This window comes from Chlorocebus sabaeus, chromosome X, assembly GCF_047675955.1.
Source record: "Chlorocebus sabaeus isolate Y175 chromosome X, mChlSab1.0.hap1, whole genome shotgun sequence".
NCBI classification, from domain to species: domain Eukaryota; kingdom Metazoa; phylum Chordata; class Mammalia; order Primates; family Cercopithecidae; genus Chlorocebus; species Chlorocebus sabaeus.
In genome coordinates this window covers 135519086-135533581 of record NC_132933.1, presented here as the reverse complement: position 1 = coordinate 135533581, position 14496 = coordinate 135519086, and the positions used below count along the sequence as shown (strand labels likewise).

At 46.5% G+C, this 14496-nt stretch overlaps 1 protein-coding gene across 1 annotated transcript in view; it reads left to right on the top strand.

Moving 5' to 3' along the window:
- The first annotated feature begins 3284 nt into the window (after positions 1-3284).
- Positions 3285-14496, top strand: part of NHS (NHS actin remodeling regulator) — a 370306-nt gene continuing 359094 nt past the window's right edge. Inside the window, exon 1 of the mRNA XM_007991157.3 lies at positions 3285-4433. Within this exon, the coding sequence (XP_007989348.3) occupies positions 3872-4433 (562 nt within the window). The 5' untranslated portion in view covers positions 3285-3871. The remainder of the gene's footprint in view (positions 4434-14496) is intronic.

Genomic DNA, 14496 nt, shown 5'->3' with positions numbered 1-14496 from the left:
GTGCAATTAGGTGGCGGAAAAGACACTTCAGTCACTATAATTCAATGATTATGCTAACGTGCCCCATGTATCTCCTGGCATTTCTTAGCCAAAAGAAATATTTTCAAGTGTAAATAATGGTAGGATATTCGAATCAGAACATTTTTAGTGAGGAGTGTTTTAGGAATCTCTGCTTTGCAGCTTGTGAGGTTCTATAGGAAGCCTGACTAGGGTTCCGTGGAGGCATGAGGACAGCCAGGTTGAGGACAGTGGTGCCTCACGGCGCTCTCAATGCCAATCTTCGTTCAGCAAAGCCCTTCTTCCTTCTGTGCTGGAGCAGGCAAGAATGTAACTGTGGGGCGTGGTGACACAGACAGGATATTTCGTTCATTTTACAATGGCATACAGTTTATACTGACCAAACATTTGAATTTATGGGCAAATTGTGCTGGCCTTTGAGCTGCATGAATGACTGCTGGGAATTCGGCGATGGGGTCATTTAAAAATGCTTCCTTTCCCTTCTATTTTGGCTACAAGTGCATGGTAAGTAAATATGTGTACATGAATAGTGGGGAGGCGGTGTGATTGGGAGAGATCAACACACATATAACAATCTGGTATAACAATCAGGTGTAACAATCTGGCTTCAGAAAGCAACCTTGACTTCATCAGAACTTTTTGTGGGAAAACTTGGAGTAAAATGTTACAATTCAGGATTTAAACAAGAAAGACATAGCTCCAGGGTAGGCTGAAAACTCATCAGCTTAAAACTATTCACATATCCTATCAGGATTATATGTGTTGCTACCCTTTTTAAAATTTCAGTATTTCAGTTCTAGGAAGCAGGAATAAAACCCAAAAATGTGTGTAGGGGTGTGTGTGTGTGTGTGTGTGTGTGTGTGTGTGTGTGTGTGTGTGTAATCCCCATGGGAGGGACTTGAGTTGGGAAAAGGGTAGGATGGGGCCAGCAGACTGTCTTGAAGCTGCCTTCCCAAAGCTAGCAGTTTTTATTTAGATGGTGTCACTAATGCATAACAATCGTTACATTTTCTAAAGATACCTTTATTCATATCTTACAGAGGACTGAGAAAACATCAACCAACCGTATCGATGAATATGATCATTTGTATTAGTTTTGTTTTTGGTGGCTTTGAAGGAGGGTGTCTTTCCCCCCAGATAAAACCAAAACCAAAACAAAAACGTAATGTGCTCTTGGAAAGGTCACTGGGGACCACCACTAAAGGAAGGGGAGGGGACAGCGAGAATGAAGGAGATCAAAAGCCAAAATTAAAGGTTTTTAAAATTTTAACCAAAGGGCTTTATTAGCACACAAGTCAGAGTCCAGGAGATTACAAAGAGGACACTCCTTTTTGCATCCTTGAACTGTGCTTTGAATCCTTTTGAAATCTTGACTTGAATCTGAGCTGATCACTTGGGGGCAGACACTAAGGTAGCTGGCCTGTTTTTTAGCTTAATTACCCCCTTGAACCTTTTCTCTCCTGAGCCTTTGCCCTTCCTTTCTGATCGCTGCTTTTGGGAGCCCTGGAAGGAACTTGCCAATAATCTGAAACTCCCTTTAGGAGTGAGAGTCCCACACCACTTATTCATTGCCCCTGTCAACGCTCAGCTGGGCCCACTCCACTGGCGCCCTTGCTATTAATAGGACAGTGCTAGGTAAGGGAGAGTGAGAGGCAGGGCAGCCTGTTGCCACAAGGCTTGCTAACCAGATGCCTTTAATACCCCTCATTGTTCTCCATGCTTCCATGTGTTTAGGGAGAAGTGTCTGGCTTGCCTACCCAGCAAAACTCATGTTCAGAATTTTGAACGTATTAAAAAGTCAAGCTCAATTTAAAAACAGCTAGCTCAATGCTGTTCAGATTTGTGAGATAAAAAACAAACCTTAAAAGACCTTGTTCCAAAATACTATTTTCTTTCATTTTTTATTTGGAAACAAAACCAAATTTAAAGTTGCAAGAAATGTACAATGAACCCCGATATGCCCTTAACCTAGACTATTTTGAACGTTTTGCCATATTTTGTTTCTTTCTCTCTCTTCATACATACACATCTTTATTATTATCATCATTCTTCTTGTTGTTGTTACTGAAACATTTATGTGTACTTTGCAGACATCATGGCCCTTTACCCCCAAAGCCTCAGCCTGGATCTTTTATGAAGAAGGATATGTCCTTGCCAAAAATTTGGGATCTTTTTTTTTTTTTTTTTTGACTAAAACAAGGGTTTGTTGAAGCCTTTAAAACCAAAGTCTGGGCCAGTCCAAAGTGCTGACTGTTGGAGCCTCCTCCCTCTCCCGCCTTTACAGGGAGGAGAGGAGACAACCGCCACAGGTCTGGAGGACTTTATTGTTGCCATAAAACATATTTTTTCCATGTTCTCTTTAGAAATATGAAAAGAGGCTGCATTCCCAAGATCAGGCTTGTGGCTTTAAAATAAAAAATATTTTTACAGTATACTTTTTGGAGGCATGAAAGCACGTGTTTTATTAACATTTCCCAAACTCTTTTTACATTTTGGGCTGACGGTATACAGCCTGCAGCCTGCTGCAATCGAAAATGCATGCCTTTTAAGAAATTATACCTTTCAGTTAACTGAAGGGGAAAACTTTCCCTTCTTTAAATCATCATCTCTCTGATGGAGAACTTTAAAAATCCAGTGTATGATCAGCACAGTAGGGTGATGAGGAGGTAATGCTGTTTATCTCACCCAACGTGCAATGAGTTTTGTAAGCAGTTTTCTGGGATTTTGCTCATTGGTGGTTTGGGTCTCATTCATGATATTCTATAGAGACCGTGCCCAAAGCAGGGGGCCACGTGATACCTGGAAAGGGGTATAAACAGCACTCTGGCTGCTCTGGCCACATGGAGACGCGCCTACGCCCTTCGCCCTCCCCAGTTGTCTCCTTGCGTTCATAGAGCCCGGGAATCTCCGAGGAGCAGCCCAGTTTTCCCTGTAAGAACCCAAAGGTCTCGTACAGAGCTGGAATTCGGAGAAAAACTTGCTCCAACACGCCAAATCTGCCGCATCCCCAATACCCCACCCTCTTCCCTCTGCACTTACTACCCACACCCCTACTCCCAACTTGAGGACTCCCCGCCCCCACCAAGCTGACAGTCTCAATTCCAACCCCTTGAATGTGAGGAAGTGTCTTTGCGCCTGAAAGTGCCCAGCACGGCGAGGCCACCAGTGACTCCCAGCGGCCGCACAGGGCGCTGCGCCCCCCTCGCCCCGGCCTCCCCCACCCTGCGTCCGCCCGGTCACCCCCGCGCGGCCTCCTGCGCCCGGGCTGGAGGCAGATTCCTCTCTCCGGGTTTTCAGAGCGCCTTTCCGAAACCTCCTCCCCGCCCAGCCAGAGAGAGAGATCCCGGGCGCAATCGCTCCCCGGAGCGGCCGAGGGGCGCGCGGGGAGAGGCCTGCGCCGGGGTACTTTCAAACTGAGGCGCGCGCACACACTCACACCCACCCACCCACTCACCCACACACACACAGACACACGCACGCCCATTTATATAGGCGGCGGCGACGGCAGTGGCCGGGGTGGCGACGGCGAGCACAGAAACGATGGAGCTGAGCCAGTCGACCCCGGTTGGAAGCAAGTGAGAAGACACCAGGCGCACCCCTAAATTTCTGTGCGGGGCGCTTGTCATCCTCCCCAGGGAACGGTGCACCCAAAGGAGGACTGGGTGGACTGATTTGCTAGGGAGAGGGCGGGGAAGAGGAGGCCAGGTGAGCAGAGGAGCCCCCTGCGTATCCGGACTGCCAGATCGCGCCTTTGCCGGACTCCTGCCCCCTCCCTGCTCAGGTGGGCGCGCCCGGTCTCCGGCTCACAGGGGCGCTCCGAGGAGACCAGAAAGTCGCCGCCTGGCTGAGCGGGATGCCTTTCGCCAAGCGGATCGTGGAGCCGCAATGGCTGTGCAGGCAGCGGCGCCCTGCTCCTGGCCCAGCGGTGGACGCGAGTGGAGGCAGCGCTGAGCCGCCGCCGCCCCTGCAGCCGCCTGGCCGGAGGGATCTGGACGAGGTCGAGGCGCCAGGGCCAGAGGAGCCAGCCCGCGCGGTCCCCGCACCTCCAGGGCTGCCACTGCCGCCGCCGCCACTGCCCGCGCCGGCCGACCAGGCTCAGCCGCCGCACGGAGAGGCGTCCGTCGCTGGCGAGGAGAGCACGGCGGGGATCCCGGAGGCGGCGCCCACAGCTGGCGAGGCGTCCTCGGCGGCGGCGGCGGCCGTGCTGCTCATGCTGGACCTATGCGCGGTCAGCAACGCGGCTCTGGCCCGTGTCCTCCGGCAGCTCTCGGACGTGGCCCGGCACGCGTGCAGCCTCTTCCAGGAGCTCGAGAGCGACATCCAGCTCACCCACCGCCGCGTCTGGGCGCTGCAGGGCAAGCTCGGCGGTGTGCAGCGCGTCCTCAGCACGCTTGACCCTAAGCAGGAGGCAGTGCGTGAGTACCCGCGCCGTCCGCCCGCCAGGCTCTGGATTTCCGCGCCGCACCCTCGCGCCGTCCCCAGCAGCGGCAATCCCAGCCCCGCGGCGCCGCGCCCGTTACAGCTTGCACCTTACTACTCTCGCCTTTCCACCCTTACCATCCCCTGGGACCCACCCCAATCCTCCTGGGGCTGAGTGGCTGGGCTGGACCCCGATTCAGTGATGCAGACGTGGACGGTGGAAAGTTAAAAGGGCGACCTCTGAAGTCGCAGGCAGCGTGGGCTGAGAGGGAGCAGAAAGGGAGCGTTCATGGGAGCACAGGAGGCCGAGAGGGTCTGTCCTTCACCTCTGGGGCTCGCCTTTCACATCCTTCACGGGGAGGCAGCGAGGAGGGTTGCAACTCCTGTGGTTTCCAGAAGCCCAGCCCTGAGCCCTAAAGCCCACCCCATGCATGTTTGGGGTTGGGGTTCCAGGAGTAGCGAGTGTTCTTTTGAGACTGCTGCAGCACCGCGGCTGTTTCGTCACTCGCTGTGACCTCAGGTGCTGCCCCTAGCTCCGAACTTGTGCCTTGCCCTCGTGTGAGACGAGCGTGGCGCTGCTCGCCTCCTAGAGTGAACTCCGTAGTGCTTCTGCCGAAAACCCTTGTGGCCCGGAGGGGCCGCGGGGAGGGTCAGGGAGAGATGAGGGTGGGAGTGTCAGGCAGGGGCCCCAGGGAGATCGAGGAGACCGCTGGGCATCTTTTCTACCCTGAACAGCCCAGGGTTCCTACTAAATGGCTCTGTGCCATCTGCCCCCACAGGCTGTCTTCCTTTGCCCCGGTGCACTGTCGCCCAAATCTATTAGCACGTGGACTTAGTCTAGCACTTAACTAGTCTGCCAGGCGGGCTGCAGGGAGACGACGAGGAAGGAAGTCTGGGAGACCCCTGGGCATCTTTGCTGTCCGCTGACTTCGCTCTTACGACACCCAAGGGCTCCCAATAAATAGTCATTCTATGTCATCTCCCTTCCGAGGGCAGTCCCCTTGGCTCACGATCACCCAAATCTGGCGACGGCAGAATCATTTAGGAACGACCCAGGAGATAGACAGGGGCGCTGGGTTGGCGCGACGGTCCTTTGGCGCCTAGTCAGGCTGCGACGCTCGCGGCGAAGGTGATGTCAGCGGCTCTGACTTACGTAAGAAGCTTCCTTGGTTGCTGCAGCAGCTGCGCCGGTGCGCAGTGGCCTAGGAGCGCGAGGGGCGGAGGCGCTTTGGAGGCATCCTTCCCTGGGGATTTCCGGGCACCTCTGCCCCACAGTCCAACCCAGCCTCCTAGCGGTCCCTGCCCGCCCGCGTGTTCTCTCCCTCTCCCCCTCCTCCTCCGAAAAACCCTTTGAACCCCGCCCCGGGAATTCACTGCTTTTCTGCAATAACAATAATAATAAGCGTAATGAATAAATGATGTGCTCGATCGTTTTTCGCAGCTATAAAAGACCCGGAGTTGGGTTAATGACTGGTTGTTTAAAAGGGCAATTCCGGGGATGAGTTCTGGAAAGAATTAGGACTGCCGTAGGCCAAGTCGTATTTTACTTTTGGGACTTGAAATGAGCGCTTTAATCCTGCCTCCTTTTTACCCCAAACCACACAGCGGGGACAGGCCCTTCACTTTCAACAGCGCAGATATCTTGGGAGTGCGGTTGTGGGGAGTGGTGACTTCACTTCAAAAGAACTGGAGGGAAGTTTTGCAGACTGTTGAGTGGTGCATACATTTCGTGGTGTGTGTGTGTGTGTCTGTGTGTGTGTATGTGTGTGTGTGACACACCTCTCCTTAAGTTAGATTTCACGCCGGTGAAACTCACTGCCAGAGCAGAACGTGCCCTCTTCTTTCTCTCTTTAGATGCAGCAGTGGGCATTTATGTACCTGGAATGTATCATAGTTCTTTCAAGTCCTTTTAACTGTCGGGGGTACAAACTCATAGTTAATAGAGATAAGAGAGGATCTTGAGTGTGTGCATATAGTTGGTGAATATATACTCTACACATATTTGTACATGAATAATAAAGACGGGGCTAATTTCTGCCTGGGATAGATTTAAAATCTCCTATTATTTTAAATTTTATTTTCTAAAATGCTATCTCCACACTTTATGTCCAGATCTCTCTCTTCTTTTGTTCATTTAAATTTGGGATGACATTGTTCTTGTTTGATGTTATAAAAGGTATTACCTTTGGGAGAAAGAGCACACTATATTGTATCTTGGTTTAGGTTTCCTAGAATGCAGAGCCTGAGACAAGGATTTTGATGCAATTAATTTATTTGGGAAGGGTTCCCTGGAAGCACAGAGAACGTGTAGGGAAGTGAGACGGGGAAGGGAGGAAAGAGGAATAGCCCTGTGGGCAACTGGGGTTCAATCCAGCTGGCGACCCTCTGAGCACACACCTAGAACGTGTTCCACTAACGATTAAGGAAGCTGGAGTATTTATGCACCAACTTCTTCTCACAGATGGAAGGTAGCACCTGGAGCATGAACTCCATGGCTTCTGGGTCTTGCCCCACATGTAGTCCCAGCATGCTCCCAGGGCCAGGTAGAGAGATGCAAAAAGCCTATGATGTGCACAGGAATGTTGACAGAGGTCCTCTGGGGAGGGCAAAGTAGCTGTGGGTAGGGCACCAGTGGCATCAGCTGCATTATGCATCTATCTCCCTTTAGTATTGCTCAGGCCTAGGGGAGTTTGAAAGGGAGAGGAAGCCTAAAAGTAAACCTTGCTCTTTTTCCTCTTCCTTTGAGTGTGCCTTCACACCCCCTGTATATCCTTGTCACCTGATCACCATTCCCCTGTGCAATCTGCTTGCTATTTCATCCTTGGACAGCTGCTTCCTGTTGCCCTGAGACAGGCTGGGGGTCTTCTTGCAGGGGCAACATAATCTGATGTACACTTTGGAAGAGTCACTCTGGAAGCAAGTCTGCGGCTAGTAAACCAGTTAGACACTGTGACTGGTGATGGTGGCTAGGACCAGGGAGGTAGCTGTAGAGACTGTGAGAAGTGGTTAGATTCTGAATTCATTTTGGAAATAGGATTGCCAGGACTGACTAATTTGATTGGGTACAGGGTGTGAGAAAAAAATTAATTAAGGATGACTCCTAGTTTGTTGTTTTTGCATGAAAAGCTTAAATAACTTGTAGAATGTGGCCGGGTGTGGTGGTTCACACCGGTAATCCCAGCACTTTGGAAGACCAAGGTGGCCAGATCACCTGAGGTCAGGAGTTCGAGACCAGCCTGGCTAACATGGTGAAACCCCATCTCTACTAAAAATACAAAATTAGCCAGGTGTGGTGGCAGGCATCTGTAATCCCAGCTACAGATGGGAGGCTGAGGCAGGAGAAATGCTTGGACCGGGAGGTGGAGGTTGCAGTGAGCCAAGATTGCGCCATTGCACTCCAGTCTGGGCAACAAGAACGAGACTTCGTCTCAAAAAACAAAAAAATAATAACTTGTAGAATGTATTACCGTTTGTAGAATTGGGGAAGGCTAGAGGGAGAGTGGATATTTTCTTGTGGAGGGAATGGAATCAATAGTTTTATATTTGAGCCATGTTAAGTTTGAGATAGCTGATGTGTCTTACACAATTACATGTGTGAGTTGAGAGGTCCAGGCTGGAGATGTGAATGTGAGACCTAAGAGTGGAGACAGCATGTGAAGCCTTGGAGCTAGACACAGTGGAGATAGTAAAGAAATGGAGGCCAGGACTTAGCCCAGGGCAGTCCAACTTTGAAAACTTCACAGGGGAGGAGAAAGGCTGAGAAAGGACAGCTGGAAAGCTAGAGGGAAAATCAGAAGAGTGTGGTATGGTGCAAGCCAGGAGGTGTTTCCAGAACTGGGGAGAAGTCAACTTGGTCAAGTGCTTCTGAGAGGAAGATAAGCACTGAGAAGAGGCTATTAAGTTTGGCTACCTGTAATTAATTAGTGGCCTCGAGAAGGTGCCATGTCATTGGAGGGGTGGAGAAGAAGGCCAAACCAAAAGGGTTGGAGAAACAATAGGAGAGGTGGACAGGAAATAGCAACTACAGACAGCTTTTTTTTTTTTCACTCTGTCACCCAGACTGGGTGCAGTGACTTGATCATAACTCACTGCAGCCTTGACCTCTCCAGGTTCCCATCTCAGCCCCCCAAGTAGCTGGGACTACAGGTGTGCACCACTACGCTAGGCTAATTTTGGTATTTTTCGTAGAGACAGGGTTTTGCCATGTTGCCCAGGGTGGTCTCGAACTCTTGGGCTGAAGCAGTCCTCCCGCCTCCCAAAGTGCTGGAATTACAGGTGTGAGCCACTGCACCCAGCCCTACAGACAACTCTTGTAAGGAGTTTCGCTCTGAAGGGGAGTGGAGAAATGGAGCAGTGGCTGGAAGGGAATACAGTATCAAGGAAAAATGTCTTAAAATGTATTGATATTTTGGGCATGTTTAGATTCCAAGAGAAGGGTGAATTGATGATCCTGGTGGAGAGAACTGAATAATTATGGATATCACTGAGAAGCTGAGAGGGGATGAGATGAGAGACCATTTCATCCATGGCCCCTGGAGGGAAGCCGAAGGATAGGAGCAGGGAGGCAGGTGGGCTGGTGAACTGCTGGTGGTGGGATGGGGTGTTCTTCTACAAGGGGATCTATTTTCTCTGTGAAGTATGGGGTGAGGTCATTAGCTGAGAGTGTTGGCAATGTGAAGAGAGAAGAGAGGGTGTTAATAAGTTGTCTCGGAGAGGGAACGTGAAGGCATTAAGGAACTGTATTGGTATGATCTCGCTGTGTTGAGAGCCTTCTGAGACTGATGGTCATCAATTTGAAGAGTCCAACTTCTCGGTCACTGAAACCTGAGACTTTGGAAGCACTTCGTGGGCTTCAACTCCAGTATGTTCATCCTTAGACGTTTTAATGTTGTTGGCATGTTGGTTGCTGTTGATTTATTTAGTTACTGAGTTTTAAAATAAATTTTATATTAAAGTTTAACATTCCCACAGAAAAGCACACAGACCATAAGTGTTTGGCTTGGTTGATTTTCACAAAGTGAACAGCTCATGTAAACACCACCCAGATCAAGAAATGTTACTGCACCTGAAACATCCTCCCCTCCCTTCAAGCCACCTCCAGTCAATATCCCCCTTCCCAAAAGTAACAACTCTCCCAATTTCTATGCTTATCAATTAGATGTTCTTGTTCTTGAAGTTTATATAAGTGAAATCATATATACTTCTTTCTAGCATTATTAACATTCTGTATGTAAGATTCTTTCATCTTATTGCATATATAGCCGATTGTTCATTCTCATTGCTGAATAAATTTCCATTGTGTGTACATACCACAATTTCTTGATCCATTCTCCTGATGACGGACATTTGGGTTGTTTCCATTTGGGAGCTATTGCATGAACAATTTTTTCTACGTGCTTCTTGATGAGCTTATGTATACACAGTTATTTGGTATGTATCTAAAAGAAGAATTGCTAGATCAAAGGGGATGATTTGTTTGGCTGAACAGTTTTCTACACTGGTTGTACCAATTTATAATCCTGGAAGTATATGCAAGTTCTGGTTGCTTTACATCCTCACTGATATTGGTATTGATGTTTAAATTGTAGCCACTTTGGTGGATGTGTAATGAAATCTCATACTGGTTTTGATTTGCATTTCTCTAATGGCTTGTGAGACTGAACACCATTTTATATAATTTTTAACTACCTAGATATTCTTCCTTGTGGATTACTTCTTCAAGATGTTTGCTCATTTTTATTTCTCTTTTCTCTCTCTTTTTTCAACTTTTATTTTAGGTTCAGGGGTACATGTGCAGGCTTGATATATAAGTAAATCATGTGTTGTAGTGGTTTGGTGTACAAATTATTTCATTGCCCAAGTAATTGCTCATTTTTCAATAAGGTTCTTTGCACCTTTTCTTACTGTCTTACAGATGTCTTTTATGTATTTTGAATATGAGTCATTTGTCAGCTGTATGTATTTCCAATACCTTCTCTTACTCTGTGGTTTGCCTTTTCACTCTCTTAGTGTTATATTTTGAGGGCAGAAGTTCTTATTTTTGTATAGTCCAGTTTATCAATCCTTTTCTTTATGGTTAGTGTGTTTTTGTGTTCTCTTCTGTTTGTTCTTAAACAAATTCTTCATCAACCTCGAGGTCATGAAGATATCTCAAAAGTTCCAGAAAGTTTTGTTTTGCCTTTGTCATTTAGATCCATGTTTCATATGGAATTGATATTTGCAAATGGTGTGAGGTAGGGCTCAAGATTACTTTTTTCCCAAATATAGATGCACAATTGGCCTACTGCCACTTATTGAAAAGACCATCATTTCCCCATTGTACTGCAGTGACACTTCAGTCACCTCCCCCACCTATGAACTTTTCTAGAACTCTGTGCTCACCTTTATTTTAGCTTTTTTCATTCTGTACAGCAGACACTGTTGGTGCCCTGTCTATATTCCTTTGGCTGTCATCTCTCATGCTGAAGGCTACTTACTGCAAACTCCTGTAACTCTGCCTGGAACTTTTGTTTTGTACTGGGTTATGGACCATGCTTGGCCTTGCATGTAGGGAAGGCCAGAGGTGCCAGCAGGTTAATGCCTGAGAAGCAGCACTCAACCAAATATGGAGAGGAAGTTGATGGATGAATGGACCAGTGCCATTACTCCTTGGATAGGAGAACTCTGTAGCATTTTCTCCACCATTTCTCAGAATTCTCCAGTAGGACTGAGCTCCAGTTACCCATAGTGATGACTTATTTGATGACACATCCTATCTTTGCTGTCTTCCTTTCTCCATCTCACTTCTTCACTCACCTATGGGTGTTTCTGGAGTCACCTCCCACATAAACTACTTGCACTCAAACCTGTACTTGCAGTCATAGGGTCTACTTATGGGGGAACTGCAACCAAGACAATCTATTTAATCTTTAAACTGTGAAGGCAAAGACCTAGGGCTGGGGGTATAGTAGAGATGATGTTTCTCACTCTTTTTCCTTAAACTATTTAGCCCAGGATTATTATATTAGCCACACCCCCAGCCCCTGCCAGAACACTCTATGGTATGTGTATTAGTCTGTTCTCTCACTGCTATAAAAAAACTACCTGAGACTGGGTAATTTATAAAGAAAGAGGTTTAATTGACTCACAGTTTTTCAGGCTGTACAGGAAGCCTGGCAAAGGAGGCCTAAGGAAACTTACAATCATGGCAGAAGGAAAAGGGAAAGCAAGCACATCTTCACGTGGTGGCAGGAGAGAGAGCAAGAGTGAAGGGGGAAGTGCTACACACATTTAAACAACCAGCTCTCATGAGAACTCATTCACTATCACTAGAACAGCAAGTGCAGAATCTGTTCCCATGATCCAGTCACCTCCCACCATGTCCCTCCTCCAACATTGGGAATTATAATTCGACTTGAGATTTGGGTGGGGATACAGAGCCAAACCATATCAGTGGGTCTGGAAATAGCTGTTACTACCATTATCGGATGCACAGTTTGAATCCCTGTCTTGGCATGGGAGAGCTTCAGTGCTTCAGCAGTGAGAAGGGTAACAAAAGGAACTCAAATCTATGATAATGAAGACATACCCCCTCAATTTCTCCATGTTCTATTGACAAGCCTTTGAGAGTGTTGTTTATTGCCCTTTGGAATGCATAAGTGACAGCCCCAGGAGATCCAAACTACCTATTTGAGAAGGATAATTTTCAGCCAGAACAGACACAGAAACTGCTAATCTCTGAAGGGAACCAGGAGGTAATACCTTGGGTGAATTGATCATTTTGGGTTGGTGTGGCAACACTGATCATGGGCTCATTCTGGTTTTGGAAGGATAGTCCTGCTTTTCCTTCCCTTTCTGTTCAGTCCACCACTTATAAAAAACCTTTGCAGTTTGGTTAGTGTGTTCTCTTGGATGTTTCTGTAATTGTGGTTAAGATTCTTTTCCTCCTGGCCCTGTTCAGTGAGCTTCTGTGAGGCCTTATGAGATCCTAATAGCTTCATTGAAAGCTGCTTTGAAACCCATCACAGAACGGCTGAGAAGAATACAATCTTTCAAGGGTTTAATAATTCATTGTTGTAATTTCCTCATAACCAGTAGCAGTGTCACATTTCTTTCTAGACTTTTCTTGTTATACTGGATTGGGCTTTTAAATCAAAACTCCTGAATTACTTTACCTAAGAAATCCTTGAGATTCTGTTGGATGGATATTACTAAGATGATAATAATAAAGATTTCTTTCTTCCTGTGTGTGGAGGCCTTTTCTACACAGTGCCATCAGGACAGTGTAAAGTCCAAATAAACTCTCAGAAACATCTTCAGTCTCAGCACTTCTAGTCTACTTTTAATGGGCATTACTTTTAAAAGGCAATGACATATAAAAATCTCTCCTATTGTCCCATGTTAGTCCCAGAGTCTTGAAGATTCACTGATTTTTGTATGACATTTTGAAATTTTAGAGTCAAGGACAATTTTAAATATAGTTGGAATTTTATTTGATAGTTCAGCTTAATTTCTTTTTGCTTTATTAAAAATTGTGGGGCACAAGATTTTGAGGGACACTCTATTAAAAAATCATAGGAGGAGTAAGACTGGAACAAACAATCACAAAAATTCCTGAAAATTTTTCTTGCATCAAGAATTCTTCATGAATCCTATCTTAATAACAAGTGGGAACAAAAATAATGAGGTAGGAATGGTTCCTGAATGTAAGGATCTCATTCTGGGGTTGAAATCTATTGAAACAAAGTTTTGGAGAGCCCACCCACCAGATTAAGCCCAGAAGGCAGGGAAATTGTCTACTTTATTTTTGTGAATGACTAAAACAGGTATGGTCAATTTTTGTTTCTGACATCTCTCAATCCATTAATGTACATGAGGTTTGGCTGTATTGAGTGAGTAATCTGAGGACCTGGGCATTTATGGGCTAAAAAATGTCCTAATTCTGGGAGGCCAAGGTGGGAGGATTGCTTGAACCCAGGAGTTCAAGACTAGGCTGGGCAACATGGTGAAACCCCACCTCTACAAAAAATACAAAAATTGGCCAGGCATGATGGCATGTGCCCGTAGTCCCAGCTACTCAGGAGTCTGAGGTGGGACAGTTGCTTAAATCAAGGAGGTGGAGGTTGCAGTAAGCCAAGATCATGCCACTGCATACCAGCCTGGGTGGCAGAGTAAGACTATATCCCAAAAAAATTTTTACTTAATTATTATTATTTTTTATTTTGTTTTCATTTTTTTTGTGTGTTCTAAGTTTAATTGGTGACAGACATGTGACATCTCAAATCATGAGGTTGCTCCTCAGTTTTTTAAAACACTGCATAATATTCCCCTGCACAAACATGCTCAAAGCATTTAACCACCTTTTACCCACATGGTAGCATTTTCTTGGTTTTAGTTATTATAAACAAATCTCATATAAACATTTTCCATATATATATTTGCTTATATGTATGAATTTTTAAGAATGGTTTCTTAAAAGTGTAATTGCTGGATCTAAAGATATCTGTGCCTACATCCTTCCAAGTGAAATTAACCAAAAATAAAGTTAATTTAACAAAAGTCCTAGAATCTTGGAATCATACAGTTGGGAAAGACCTTAGTACCCATAGAATCAAACTTCTCACCCAGAGTGGGAATTTTTTTAAAGCTGTCCCAAATGGCAGCTCATCTGGTTTCCATGCCCTCTGAGACTCCAAGGAGTGGGGAGTGGCCACCCCTGCCCCAATTGTATTGCTGAATAGCTCCCATTCTCAAACAGTCCTTATCTACATTGAGAGTGAATCTGTCTTTTTGTAATGCAAGCCTTTTCGCCTTTGTTCTGGTGTCTCATGTCATAGGGAATCTACCTATAACTGCTTTTCTAGAACATCTTTTAAGGATCTGGAGGTTACTGTTATGGCACTGTCTAAGCTTTCTTCATCCCAGGTAAAACAACTTCAGTTCCTTCAACCAGGCTTCCTAATGTCAAGTTTCCAGGCTGCTCCCACTCTGGTTGTCCTCTGCCACAGGTGCAGGGCACAAATGGACCCATTCCTTTCTTTATAAGAATGTCCCAGGCCGGGCGTGGTGGCTCATGCCTCT